The following is a 15,388-nucleotide window of genomic DNA, read 5'->3' on the forward strand; positions in this document are numbered from 1 at the left end:
GAACCCAGAATCTCAAGCATACGAGGCAAGTGTTTTTTATCACCAAGCTACACCCCCTGGCCCAAGAGAACTTTTTTTCTTTTTTAATTTTTAAAAACGCTTTTAGTTATAAATGGACATAATATCTTTATTTTTATGTGGTGCTGAGTATTGAACCCAGTGCCTCACACATGCTAGGTAAGCACTCTGCCACTGAGCCACAACCCCAGCTCCCAAAAGGACTTTTTAAAAAGACCAGACAGCTATAAAATCTCACTGAAATGCCATCAATCAGCAAGAAAGGAAAACCAACAGAACAGAGTTAAAAAGCAGAATTTGAGGAAAAAACAAAAATTATTTTCTGCCACTTGTAAACAAGTAAAATAGTAGCCCCCTCTTCTGAAAACACACACACACACACACACACGCTCTCTCTCTCTCTCTCTCTCTCTTGTATTGTAGTTGACACAATAATTTTATTTTATTTATTTATTCTATATGGTGCTGAGGCTCGAACCCAGGGCCTCACACATGCTAGGCGAGCGCTCTACCACTGAGCCACAACCCCAGCCCTGAACACTCTTAATATAGTGTTTTCATCATAGCCGTCATTACTGGCAAAAACTAAGCAGTGTATTATTTCTGTAGTGTTAGCATTTTCCCTCCAAAGACTAAGGACCCTGTCTGTCATATTCATTACTGTATCAGACACTCAGCATAACATCCTGCCAAGTAGTTATTCAGACATTTATGGAATGAACAAACCCCAGTTACACAGATCAATTACCCTTGACATTATTTGTATGTACTGTTCATCTATGTTTTAACCCGAGTTGTGCCCTGCTGTGTTTGCAGAGCATATCTGGCACCTATTTATTCTACCTACTATACCAAAGGCAAGAGCCAGATGGCTTTTAGTGACACTAACTAGGTTCATCAGAGCCTTAAAGCAAAATATCTAATAAGAAAAACCTGACTATTTTTCCACACTTCTAAGCTAGATTGATAATTGGTGGGATTTTTTTTTTTGGTGGGATGGGGTACTAGGAATTGAACCCGGGGGGCACTTTACACTGAGCTACATCCCCAGCTCTCTTTATTCTTTATGCTAAGACTGGGTCTTGCTACACTGCTGACGTTGCCCTCAAACTTATGATACTCCTGACTCAGTCTCCCAGGTCACTTCGTGATCACAGGCATGATTAGTGTTCTTGATACTTTCTAGTATTCTAAAATCTCCCTCTTTAAATCCACTGATAAATGACTGATCGCTCAAAGTTTAAGTGTCACTTCCTTTTAGTAGCTTTAATTAACATACATCACCTCTAGCTTATCAAAACTGAGTAAACATTTGTTTTCACAAAGCACAAAAGGTTTTCCCATTTATAATTATCACAATTTATTACTGATTTAGTCCACCCATTCCCATTCCCATTCTTACATATCCCTAAATTTGTTTCCCTCTAGGCTGTGTCATAGGCATTCACATTTCTAGAGAGGACACTGAAATGAGGAAAAGCATCCCAAAGGCTCAACGACCCTCTTTGATGACCATTTCAAAATAGCAATTCTTAACAATCTAGCAAAAAATTGACAAGCTAAGTTAATTAGCCTTTCTTTTATGTTCAACTAGACACATTAAAAAGCATAATCTAGTTATGGCTGGGTATGGTGCACTCCTGTAATCCCAGCTACTTGGGAAGGTGAGGCAGGAGGATGGTAAGTCTGAAACCAGCCTGGTCAATACAGCAAGACCCTATCTCAAAATAAATTTTTTAAAAAAGGGTTGAGGCTGTATTTCTGAGGTAGAACACTCCTGGGTTCAATCCCCAGTTATGTATCTTAACCACATTCACTGAAAACATTCATTCAAATCTTGGTATCACATCCATATTCCCTGCCAAAAGTGATCCTGACTCAGTAAATTGCACTTGCTGTTCCCTATATACAGAACTCCTCTCCTAAACATGTATGGTTGCTCCCATGCTTCATAAAGGTCCTGCCTCAAATATCATGCACCTCCTCAGAGGTCTTCCTTGATCATTTTGTCAAAAATAACACCTTCATTCTCTATTCTTTACTGTTTTCCTTCAAAGTATTTATCACAATATGACTTATACTACATATTTATTTGCTTATGTTTATTGTTTCTTTTCCCCACAAAAATGTAAGTTACGCAAGGGCAGGAGTGAATCTGCCTAGTTCACCATCATGTAGTTAGAATTAGGAAAATGTCAATTTCTTGTTCAATTATTAAATTTATTTCCTGTAGAGTTAATGACTCATTATGTTTTTTTTTTAGCTTTAAAATTTATTGAAATTCAGGCTTAGCATTTAACAATTTAATATAGCATTATTTTGATTATTTTCTAGCTAGTAATTTTACCCACTTTACATGATTTCTGGATATAACTTTTAAGAATTGATACTAATTTTTCATGAGATGCCAGTTACATACTTGTTAAAATCTTGGGGTATTTTTCCAATTGTTCTTAATGTCAAAAGTTAAAAAAGTAAGTTCAAATATTGAAAATTTAAGATGTTAATACTGGGGACACCGTAATATAGAACAGAAAAAAATGTTCACAATCATAACTGTTTAAAACTCTTGTTAACATTTATTGTAGTAATGGAATATGATTTTTAATAAACTATATGAACTTCTTTTTAAAACGTTCAAGCATTTCCTACTGAAGTATGTCTGAAGTTTTAAAAATCTTCTGTTCTAAATTAACCTATACTGAATTAATTAAAAAACAACTGTGGCACTTTAGTACAAATACTCCTCATCCACAGCTATCCCACAAATGAGATTTTGAGTGCACATAAAATAAGTAAAATTTTGTGTGTAAGAGACAAAATAGGTTGAAAGTTTGACAATATCTCTGCTCACATATTTTCCAAATATTCCCCATTATCTATGGAAATTTATTTCAAACCCACTTACTTATGTAGCATCAAAGGCCCTTCACTATCTGACTCTTTCTTTTTACTTTTCTGTCCTGCTGTTTACCTACATTCTGTGCTACTATGCTCCAATTCTAAGGAGCACCTACCATACAGGATGCAACAAGTCCTGTTTATACTGCAGCCAAACTGATCTAGTCTCTATTCTTACCAAATTTTCTTCTAATCACCACCTACAGAAAGAGTACTCATTCTTCAAAATCCAGCTCCAATGCTTTCTCCACAAAACTTACCTTGATCATCCCCTGAGAAATTACTACTTCAATCTATGAGGTACAGAGCAGGTGGTACTACACCTGAAATTCTTCCTTATAGTAAAATCATTAGTACCATTCAATCTTCTTTAGTATACGACAAATTCCCAAAGAGCATGGATATTGCTATATGTATAGCTCTGTATTCTTCCTGGTGTCCTGCATATAGGTATCTAATAAAATTATTTAATAATGAATAAATTCTGTAGACACTTTGAATCACTGCTATTTCCAATTTTTTTCCTCTCAAAAAATAAAATTTTTCACTGAGAAAAATTGTGCTTCACATTTCACTTTCAAATTTGGATCCTCTCATGAATTGATTGTATACCACTCACCTCAGTCTGTCTCTCTACATTTAATTAGGAGAAAGGTATTGTTATAGGAAAAAAGACAATCTCTAAAATGCTAGTGAGTCAACAAGTAACCATCAAGGTAGCAGTGTGGCAGTGAGACAGATAATTAAGGAGAAGACATAACTGGAAAAAGAGCTCAAAGAATTTGAACCATCAATGGTATCTAAGCAGGAAAGTGATATGGTCAGAACTGTGTTTTGGTCTAGAGCTCAGATCAGCTCTAAGAGATAAAAATAGTGAAATCATGAGAGTTAAGATTGTCCCAGAAAAAAAGTACCCAGATAGGAAAGGGCTAAAGATTAAATTCTGAGAAATAATTATGTTGGGGGGAAGGGAGGAAGGTCAGTGAAAAACACAAGTGATTTGAGAGACAGTAGATCAAGCAGAGTATACTGTCTCTGTCTGTCTCTCTCTCTCTCTCTCTCTCTCTCTCTCTCACACACACACACACACACACACACACACCAAAAAAAAAAAAAAAAGAAAGAAAGAAAAAAAAAGACAAAAGAAAAGCAGAGGAAGTGAGCAATAAAATCATAAGATAGAATGAACATTATCAAAGAAGAATCTCTTGGCAATCATAAGGTTGCTGGCACACTGAAGACTTGGCAGCTTCAACATAATTGGGTGGGGGAAATTAAGGAAAAAGGTGAAGAATAATAAAGGCAGCAAATGGGGGCTGCTTTTTCAAGAATTGTGACGGTGAATAAAGAGAAAGAGCAAAAGTTTGAGACAGAAGCAGAACACACGTTATATTTATATAAAGAAATACATAAACTTTTCTTATTGGCATAGAAGTGGGGGAAAAATTGGGAGAACATGCCATCAAGTTCAAGGGGCAAAACTAGGACCAAGCTAGGACAGAAGGAAAGCAGCAATTTAGGAGGTGGCATGGAAAAACAGCAGTATATAGGGAACACTAGAAAAATTTGTGGTATTGACCAACATAATTAAGGACATTCCCAATAGCTACGTAAAGTAATGGGCTAGAATTAAGAAAAGTAAGGATCAGAAGGAAAAAAAAAGAGGTTTGAAAGATTGCTTTTTGAAGTAGGATAATTAACTAGACATGAAGAAAATGAGCACTGAGGGCCCAGATAACTGCAAAAGAAAAGGAACAATTATATGTTAGAATTAGACACAAGTAATCTAAGACACAAGGTAAAACTATCAGATTATTATAAATGTTCTATAAAACAACGAAAGAAAAAAACAAGATAAAGTAGCAATATGGAAAAGGTTTTGTAGATATAAGCCTCTCTGAGCAGTTGATAATTGTATGTCAAAATGTACTACACAAATCTTTGTATACCCAAAAGAATTCTCAGATTCAGCAACAGTCCATTTGCTTTAAAAAGAATAAAATTATTTTAATCAACTTCCAATATTAAAAAATTTGATGTTTTTTATTGCACTGGGCTCTAACTTACAAGTTTCACGTCAAGAAAGTTCTGAATATTATCTTTCAAAACATTAGCTATTCCTTTAACTTCTTTTGTCACCCACAAACTCAATAAACTTGATTTCATCAAAGTTACTGGTAAATAACTAAAGAATGTATACTTTCAGTAGAACACTAAAGTACTCCATTTAGGGTTGATGACTGTTTATTATTCATCGTTTTCCAGGTAAAGTTGTTTAATTTATAATCAACTCTTATTTAGCTCACATTTCTCTATTTTGACCACTAGACATGATCAATTTGTCAAATGTGCCACGGTGAAATCTAATTGCACAATGTCAACAGCATCTCACTAATAAACCAGTCAACTAATCCTGTCAAAAAAGGAAATGAAGGCTGGGGATATGGCTCAGTTGGTAGAGTGCATGATTTTGCATGCACAGGCCCTGGGTTCAATCCCCAATGCCAAAAAAAAAAAAAAAAAAAAAAGGAAATGAGGCTAATTTGGTCACTCTGCAGTCAGCCCTGTCTCTATTCAAGGTACCAACAGCCTTGCATTTAAATGATGCTACAAATTATGTTCTAGATGTGATAGGTTCTCACTATATTTCTTCCAGAAGATAAACTTCCATTTTCCCACTCTATAATTACTACTTTTTAATGTAGGAGCATGAGGCAATCCTCCCACTTCCCAATAACATGAAGAAAAAAAAAGTTTTCTGACCAACTTGAATACATAAACTTTTGTTAAAAGATAACAGAACCAAATGTCTATTTGTAAAGCCACTATATAACATAAGTTATACATATTTAAAATCACATGCTATATAATATTCATTTAGAAATGCTGCCTTTTCCCATAGTTAACATTTCATAAAATAATTTTATTGAAATTTTTCCAAAGTATTTTTTGGCATCTGTCTTTAAGTTTACTAATATAATGGAGTCACTCATTTTCAATGCATTATCGCCTTCCTTTTATTTATGAAAGTTATTTAAACATTGTTTAAGTTAAAGCACTTAAAAAAAAAAAAAGGCACTAGCAGAGATTTATTTAAGAAACTCAGGTTTACACATGAGAAGGAAAAGAGAGGGTAAGGGCTATTTTGAAAGTAAGATGCTCCTAAATTTCCTCGTGATCTTTTTACCCTAACCCTAAGTGCCCTTTTACTCTAAACCATAAGTGCCCATTTTCTATAATGCCTGGCAGGTTTTGTTTGTTTGTTCCCACTTCTTGGTGTATGTTGTAGATACAGACTCATAATCTTTACAAGGTAACCACTTAACTTGCAATTGATGGAAGTAGCTTTAGGTTTATACCTCTTCCAAAAAAATCCTTTGTGAGGTTTTGTACAGATAGTAGCAACTTGCTATTTTCAGATAGAGAATTTAGAGGGTGGGAGAGGAGACTTTGCTTCATATCCAAGTAATCAATGAGTCAAAAACTCACAAAGAATAAGGAACCAAATCATTTCTTAAAACTATTTCTATTAACAAAAAATACTGCCCACGTAAAACATGGATACACTAATTTCAAAAGTTAAATTTTCTTTCTGAACTAATACATTAAAACTTTCCTATATTGTTACAAAAGAAAAAGTAGAATGAGTTAATTCCTATGGATTAGTTTTCTTAAAGAAACAGGAACGTTAGTCCTAGTAATTTACTGTATTGTATATTAATTAAGTGCCAGGCACAGTTACAAGAACTTTACATTAATTCACTTAATTACAGTGCTTGCTCAAAATAGGTGTTATTGCTCATTTCATTTTACTGATGAGGAAACGTGGGCACAAGAAATTAAGAAACTTGTCACACAGCTCTTAAGTGGCAGAAATTCAGAGTCTAGTTCTAGGCCCTTGTAAAAGGTGATATATTTCTCTTAGTAAAATTTGATTATTTTATAAGACTCTTCAATTAGGCAGCTAATTTAGTGGCTTAAAAAGATATGAAAATGAGGTTTCAGTACACTTTAATAAATTTTCTTATTTGTTTTAATTAGTTATACATGATAATAGAATGCACTTTGCGCTTTAATATATTTTCTATTCTATTATTTTTAATAACCATTCACCCTTCCTGAGGGGATAATGATGGCTCTGAGAGAGAGGTAATCACTACTCCCATTTCAGACAGTACTGTTAAGGCAAAAGATACTAAAGAGCAGAATAGTTCATGTCTTCCTCATTCTCCTCCAAACTTTTAAACTTATAATGGAGAATCTGTCCCTCTGGGCCTATATCTCTTTTGCGATAAAAAACTTGAAATGTTTTATTTGATAAGAACTTTCCTAAAACGATGGATATAATATCAGCACTTATTCACTGTCATTTGGAAGTGTCCTCTAATGAGGTGAAGGTTGGGGAACAGCCTCTTAAGGAAAAGAAAGGGGATAGGAAGTCAAAGAATGAGAGAATAGGAAGGAAGGTGTAGCATGCAGAAAAGGGAGAAGGAGGATGGAGTGGGAGGCACTGCTGTCTGACTCGCATTGCGTGCAGACAGTATGAGAACAGAAATTGAGGAGCTGTGGTAGAGTCATTGAAACAGGCAGAATTTTCTTGGATTTCCCTTTTATGCGTCCTAGACTCTTGCTTCAGAATAAACAGAACCTAAGAGGAATAATGGCCCAATGGTCGGGGCACAGCGACTATTCATCTCTCGTTCCCAGCCAGAGCTGGTCCCTAGAAAACACTGCTCCCCGCCAGCCCTCGGCAGGGCTTCTCACACCCGTCAGCCAGAGAGAGGGGAGGGACCACCAAAGCCTCTCGACCCCAAGGCCAGAGAACGGCGTCCCGGTCCTCGGCGCAGCCACCGCGGCTTCCCTTCCAGCAGACAACCCCGGAGCACTGCCGCATTTCGCCACTGAACTTGAACCAAGCCGTTCTCGAAGAGCTGAACCCGGAGGCTATGGAGTAAAAAGCAAGCTGGAGTAAGGGTCTTACCTTTAACAGATTAGACGTCGCCATGTTCCTTCAACTTAGACTCTCGCGAGACGAGGCGAGAATTCGTGGCGCTCCGGGCCAGGCCACAACAGGAGGCCGGAGTTCCCACCAGGGCCCACGGGCCCAGTGGCCCGTACCCGGGGTGTTCAGGGCGCTCGGGCGGCGTGCCGGCAGCGTTGACCTCGTCCTAGGCACCGGAGCTTCCTCGCTTTTTTCCCCTACATGGTCACTGGAGCTTCCCCACACGAAAGAGCTCATGCAAAAGCTCAGAGAGACAGGAGCAACGAATGGTGAGACGGTAACAGGAGCCGACCTGACTTCGAGAAGGAAGCATCGACTCTAACGGACTCCCCCACTCCTTCGGATTAGCCTTTGTGGTTGCACCCACAGCGGCCACCGGCAACGAATTTAACTCAGCTTAGGCCCTGCAGCTCAGGTTCCGTGGCCGCATCACGTGATGCGGCGGACGGGGGCGCGCTCGGGAGCGAGCATGGGAGCCTAGAAGCCTACTGAATCCGGAGGGCGGGGGCGCGCTCGGGAGCGAGCATGGGAGCCTAGAAGCCTACTGAATCCGGAGGGGGGGGCGCGCCCTCTGCTGGCGAGACTGGAAGTTCCCCTCACCCTCACCCCTTGCCCGTAGTAGCTTGCCGCTCACCCCAGACCTGGGGACTTCGGGTTAGAGGAGATGAGATACATTATCATTCAGGGATCATGACAGCTGTCTTAAATAACTGGCTCAGAGAAGGAACCCGTAAATGTCTGTTGAATGAGTGAATGCACAAACGTGTTAACTATTAACATTTCTGATCAGGAGTGACTGGTACTTAAATACTCTATTAAAGCTTAAGTGGTCAGGGCTGGGGCTGGGGCTGTAGCTGAGTGGTAGAGCACTTGCCTAGCATGTGTAAGGCATTGGGTTTGATCCTCAGCACCCACATAATAAGTAAATAAAGATATTGTGTCCATCAACATCTAAAAATATATTTTAAAAAAGATTAGGGGATGAGTATTAATTGGATTCCTTGAAGAAACACTAGCCTAGAATATCCTAAACCATAGCCCGCTATTTTTATCCCTTCAAACTACAAACCACTGGCCTAAGGAAGGGAACATTATTTATACCGAGAGTTTACAGGATACCTGGTATTGTATTATGCAAGTTTTAAAACAGTATTTGTTCACACCCTCATAATATGAAGAAGTAAATAAGCTCTGGAGTAAAGCAAAACAAAGAGGTAAGGCTACCTAAGGACTCCAATTCTTTATGTGGTAGGTGCTGGAAATACAGGATTAAATAAAACAGAGAAGACCCCTGCCTTCTTGGAGCTTATGAAGGGAACCAAATATTAAGCATAGTTACTCAAATACATTTGACCCTCCATATCCGTGAGTTCCGTGTATGTGAATTCAAACAACCACAGGTGAAAAATAATTGGGAAAAAATTTTATGTGTACTGACTTTTTTATCCCTTATCATTATTGGCTAAACAATACAGTAAAACAATTATTTACATAGTACTTACATTATTAATATGTATTATAATAATGTAGAGATGATTTAAACTATACAGGAGTATGTGTGTATATTATATGCAAATACTACACCATCTTATATAAGACATGGGCATACAAGGATTTTGGTATCCTTGCAATCCCCTGTGGACTGGGAGAGAGAGCTAAATTACTTATAGTGTTGTAGTACTAAATGCTACAAGGGAAAAATATACTTTGCACTTGAGACATGGTAGAGAGAAGAACTAATATCTTAATCTTCATTCATCCAGGCCACCCATTCCTTATGAATGGATCCTTATGAATGAACCTTAATAACTACTTTTGAAAACTCCATTCCAACATCCCACTGTCTAGCCAAAAGAGTTGTCTGGTAACAACACCACTACGACTCTTTAACATCAATGAGTCCATTCCATTGTCATATATCACTTCCTTGTCATGTATCACCTCCTCCTGTTTTTGTTTTGTTTCTCATCTAATTTGGATTCAATGATCCATCATTATAAAAATATATGTGTGTGTATGTATGTATATATATATATGTTACATTTTTTCCAATGCTAGGGATTGAACCCTGCAGCACTCTACTAATGATATACATTCCCAATACTTTTTTTAAATTTTTTTAAATTATGAGACAGGACCTAAGTTGCCCAGGCTGGCCTTGAACTTGAGATTCTCCTGCCTCACCCTACCAAATCACTGGGATTACAGGTATGTGCCATCATGCCTGGCTAAAAAAGTCTAAATATTTAAGATGTTTAAATATTTACTTTTAAAATAGAGAACACAAGCACATGGCACAAAATTCTAAAGATGCTAAAAGCAATGCAATCAAAAGTAGGCCTTCTTCTGTTTTCTGGGTTTCTGGTTTGTTTTTTTTTACAGTATTGTGATAGAGATTAGGGTTATTCTGATTTATGCATTTGTCAAAATTCAGCCAATGTATCCTTAATATGGATACATTTCATTCAAAAGAAAATATGGTAAACACAATTTGAAATTCATGTCCATTATCTAGAATGTAGGGGTTAAGTGAAGTTATATTTACAATTTATTTTGCATTGTATCAAAAACTAAGGTAGATTGATGGTTGAGTAGAAAGATTAATAAAGCAAATATAAAGTGTTAATGACAGAGTTTGGGTGGCAAATACTAGTGTTCCCTATCGGTAATTCTTTCAGCTTGTCTATATGTTTGAAATGTTTTATGATTAAATATTGGGGGAATTAAGAAATAAATAAGCCTCCCTTTCTCCATAACCTCCAGCATATATTCTTCATTCTTGGAGACAACCACAGATAATATGAACCCCTAGGATGTTCTGTATTTATATAAGCATTCCTATATGCATTCTTTTTCTTCTCCCCCCCACAAATGATGGCATACTACTTATACTTTGTAATATCCTTTTTTTTAAAAAAATATATTTTTAGTTGTAATTGGACACAATATCTTTATTTATTTTTATGTGGTGCTGCCGATCGAACCCAGTGCTTCAGACATGTGAAGCGGGCACTCTACCAGTGAGCTACAACCCCAGCCTTCACATCCTTTCTTTTCACTCAGCAGTATGATATAAATTAATGAAAAACATTTTTGTGCTTTTTTTCACTTACAGAAAGTCAAACAATTGTTGATCTAATGCATGAATGTGTCCAGGATGTTTAGGATTATTACTTCCAAAATAGGTTCTTGAAATCCATTTGATGAACAATAGTTATAAAGTTAAAGTTTTTATTTCTGAGGCCATAAACATTAAAAATGTTTGCACTTATCAAGAGAGTATGCAAAGTTTAATCAGTAAACTGTATTTATGAGAAAATTGGTGAAAAAACCTAGATGAGGCACCAAGAGTTCACAGGATTTTGGAGAACAAGGAGCAAAATAGACCCAAGAGTTGGAGGAAGATGTATATCAGAGCCTCCTGAGCCTCTCAGTACCACAGGGAGAAAAAGTCCACCTTAAAAGACTGAACCACTGTCTATTATTAGAAAGACCTATGGGGTGAACCCTAAATCTAACCTAACTGGAATTTTACAGTATACTTATATCAATTTCTATTTTTAAAAAAATTGTTCTAATTAGTTATACATGGCAGTAGAATGCATTTTGACATGTTGTACTTAAATGGATCACAACACATTCCTCTGTACATAGTGGAGTGTCACATCAATAGTGTAATCATATACATATATAGGATAACAATGTCCATCTTATTCCACTGTCCTTCCTACCCTTACACCCCCTCCCTTCCCTCCCTCCCCTCTGCCCAATCCAAAGTTCCTTCATTCTTCCCTACCTGCTCCCATTATGGATCAGCATACACTTATCAGAGAAAACACTCAGCCTTTAGTTTTCTGGGTTTGACTTATTTCACTTAGCATGATATTCTCCAGCTCCATCTATTTACCTGCAAATATTGTAATTTCATTCTTCTTTAAGGCTGAGTAATATTCTGTTGTGTATATATACCACCTTTATTTATCCATTCATCTACTGAAGGGCATCTAGGTTGCTTCCATAGTTTAGCTATTGTGAATTGTGCTGCTATAAACATTGATGTGGCTGCGTCACTATAGTACGTTGATTTTTAAGTCCTTTGGATATAGACCAAGGAGTGGGATAGCTGGGTCAAATGGTAGTTTCATTCCAAGTTTTCTAAGGATTCACCATACTGCTTTCCAGATTGGTTGCCCCAATTTGCAGTCCCACCAGCAATATAAGAATATGCCTTTTCTCCCATATCCTCACAAACACTTATTGTTGCTTGTATTCTTTTTTGGGGAGGGGTTACCAGGAATTCAGCTCAGGGTCACTCAACCACTGAGCCACATCCCTAGCCATATTTTGCATTTTATTAGAAACAGGGTCTCACTGAGTTGCTTAGCGCCTCGCTAAATTGCTGAAGCTGGCTTTGAACTCATGATCCTCCTGCCTTCACCTCCTGAGCTGCTGCTTTTATTCTTAATAACTGTTATTCTGAACTGGAGTGAGATGAAATCTTAGAGTAGTTTTGCTTTGCATTTCTCTAATTGCTAGAGATGATGAATGGTTTTTCATATATTTGCTGATCAATTATATTTCTTCTTCTGTGATGCGTCTGTTCAATTCCTTAGCCCATTTATTGATGGGGTTATTTGTTTTTTTTGGTGTTAAGTTTTTTTTGGTTCTTTATATATCCTGGAGATTAGTGCTCTATCTGAGATGAGTGTGATAAAGATTTTCTCCCAAACTGTAGGTTCTCTCTTCACATTATTGATTGTTTCCTTTGCTGAGAAGAAGCTGTTTAGTTTGAAACCATCCTATCTATTGATTCTTGATTTTTTTAATATTTACTTTTAGTTTTAGGTGGAAACAATGTCTTTATTTTTTATTTTTATGTGGTGTTGAGGATCGAACCCAGTGCACCACACATGCCAGGCACTTGAGCCACTTGAGCCACATCCCCAGCCCCTGATTCTTGATTTTACTTCTTGCACTTGTAAAGAAGTTTGGTCCTAAGCCAACATGATGAAGATTTGAGCCTATTTTTCTTCTACTAGGTGTAGGGGCTCTGTTCTAGTATCTAAGTCTTTGATCCACTCTGAGTTGATTTTTTAAAAAATATTTATTTTTTTTAGTTGTAGTTGAACACAATACCTTTTTTATGTGGTGCTGAGGATTGAACCCAGGGCCTCGCATGTGCTAGGCAAGTGCTCTACCACTGAACCACAACCCTAGCTCTTGAGCTGATTTTTGTGCAGGGTGAGAGAGACAGGGTTGTAATTTTATTGTGCTATAGTGGATTTCCAGTTTTCCCAGCACCATTTGTTGAATAGGCTATCTTTTCTAAAGAAAAGATAGAATGTATTTTTTTGGCACCTTTGTCTATTATGAGATAACTATATTTATGTGGGTTTGCCTCTCTGTATTCCGTTCTGTACCATTGGTCTATATGTCTGTTTTGGTGCCAATACCATGTTGTTTTTGTTACTATAGCTTTGTAATACAGTTTAAGGTCTGGTATTGTGATGCCTCCTGCTTCACTCTTCTTGCTAAGGATTGCTTTGGCTATTCTGGGTCTCTTATTTTTTCAAATGAATTTCATGATTGCTTTTTCTAGTTCTATGAAGAATGTCATTGGGATTCTAATAGGAGTTGCGTTAAATCTGTACAACAGTTTTGGTAGTATAACCATTTTGACAATATTAATTCTGCCTATCCAAGAGCATGGGAGATCTTTCTGTCTTCTTCAATTCTTTTTTTAGTGTTCTGTAATTTTCGTTGTAGAGGTCAATTTCTATTCTTACTGCTCAATCAGATCCTTCCTTACTATGCCATGGAGTACTATGCATTGTCTGTGCTGAGGGGTATATTACTTGTGTTTCTTGGAAGAGTGCATCTTAGCAGTAAGTGCCTTCTCCATATTGCCTACAAGATAATCATCTGCACCTTAAGTCTTTGCTCAGGCCATTGGGACTACTCTATTTGGATGACTGTCTCATGGCTCCAAACACTTTTAAGCTCCACCATCACCTCCAGAAAGTAGAACCCACTACAGATGAGGGTCCTACCAGTCCAATTTATACTTATTACATAATCATTTCTTACAAATGTGTTCAACACCTAACCTCTTTTCTCCTCTGTCATACACTTAGTAATAAAATCACAAACTTGAGTTAACCCTTGTTTCTTCTCTACGCCTATACCCAAGTAGCTATACATTGCTAGAGAAAAGCCTCAAACAAAGTTGAGTGGGTTCTCAGTAAATGATAAACTCAGAACTTGTGTGGGCACTTAACACTATCCATACAATTGTGCCATGTTTTTCTCTGGTGAGCTTGCTATTTCACTTCATTCCCTAGTATATATACTTTGTTTAATAACCGCTTATATACATAATTACATAGTGAAATGCTCAGAATATGATATGTGAAAATCATATGTAAAATGTGAAATCCTATTTACATTATGATTCCAATTTTGCAAAAAACAAAACAAAACAACTCCCTGGTCTAAATAGGGAGAAACTTGAAAAAATATTAAAAATGTTAGCAATGTGTTATCGTTTGGATATGAGATGTCCCCCAAAATCTCTTATGTTAATGACAGTGGTAAAATTACTAGGATTATGGGAGCTATAACCTAATCGTAAATTAATCCACTTCATGCATTAGTAATTTGAAAGGACTATTGTACCGGGTGGTAGCTGTAGTCAGGTGAGGTGTGGCTGGAGAAGGTGGGTCACTGGGGGCTTGCCCTTTGGGAATGTAACTTGTCCCTCTGGCTCTTGCTTCTTTCTCCTTGTTTCTTGGCTACTGTGAGGTGAACAGCTTTCCTCCATCCAGTCCTTCTGCCATAATACTTTGCCTCATCTTGGACCCAGAGCAATGGAGTCAGCCAACCAAGGACTGGATGTGTGATCTGAAAATAAACTTTTCCACCTCTGAGTTGTTCTAGTCAGATATTTTAGCCACAATGTTGAAAACCTAACTAATACACAATGGTAGAAAGTGGGATAATTTTTACTTTTTACTTATTTAGAAAATGTAAGTCCCCTATAATCTAATCTCTTCTGTCTTGTAAATTATCTACTGTTAACTGGTTGCCTGTTTTTTCTCCTTTGTTTTCTGTGTATACATGAAAGGATATATAAAGGAGTTTCTCAAATGTGGTCACGACATCACTTCATCAAAATAAACTAGGATGCTTTTTATAAAAGCAGATTTCCAAACTCCATCCTCTGAAGATTGTGATTTCATAGATCAGGAGTTAGGTTCAAATCTGCCTTTTTCAAAAGCATCTTAGGCAACTATATCTACAGTACTAATAGCTAAGAACCCTTGTATAGTGCTTAAGAGTATGTGCTTTAAAATCAATCATGACCCTCCACTTAGGAGCTGAGACCTTGGGTGCATTACTTAACATTATTGAGTCTTAGTGTCCTAATCTGTATAATTAGGATAAAAGTAGCATCTATGGTATAGAGTT

General features: G+C 37.1%; 1 protein-coding gene across 2 annotated transcripts in view; it reads right to left on the minus strand.

Moving 5' to 3' along the window:
- Positions 1-8,364, minus strand: part of Cul5 (cullin 5) — an 83,839-nt gene extending 75,475 nt beyond the window's left edge. For both annotated transcript variants that reach the window (XM_076846448.2, XM_076846449.1), the window contains exon 1: positions 7,901-8,364. In XM_076846448.2, the coding sequence (XP_076702563.1) occupies positions 7,901-7,924 (24 nt within the window). In that variant the 5' untranslated portion in view covers positions 7,925-8,364. The remainder of the gene's footprint in view (positions 1-7,900) is intronic.
- Positions 8,365-15,388: the final 7,024 nt, after the last annotated feature.

The sequence above is a fragment of the Callospermophilus lateralis genome, chromosome 2, assembly GCF_048772815.1.
Source record: "Callospermophilus lateralis isolate mCalLat2 chromosome 2, mCalLat2.hap1, whole genome shotgun sequence".
NCBI classification, from domain to species: Eukaryota; Metazoa; Chordata; class Mammalia; order Rodentia; family Sciuridae; genus Callospermophilus; species Callospermophilus lateralis.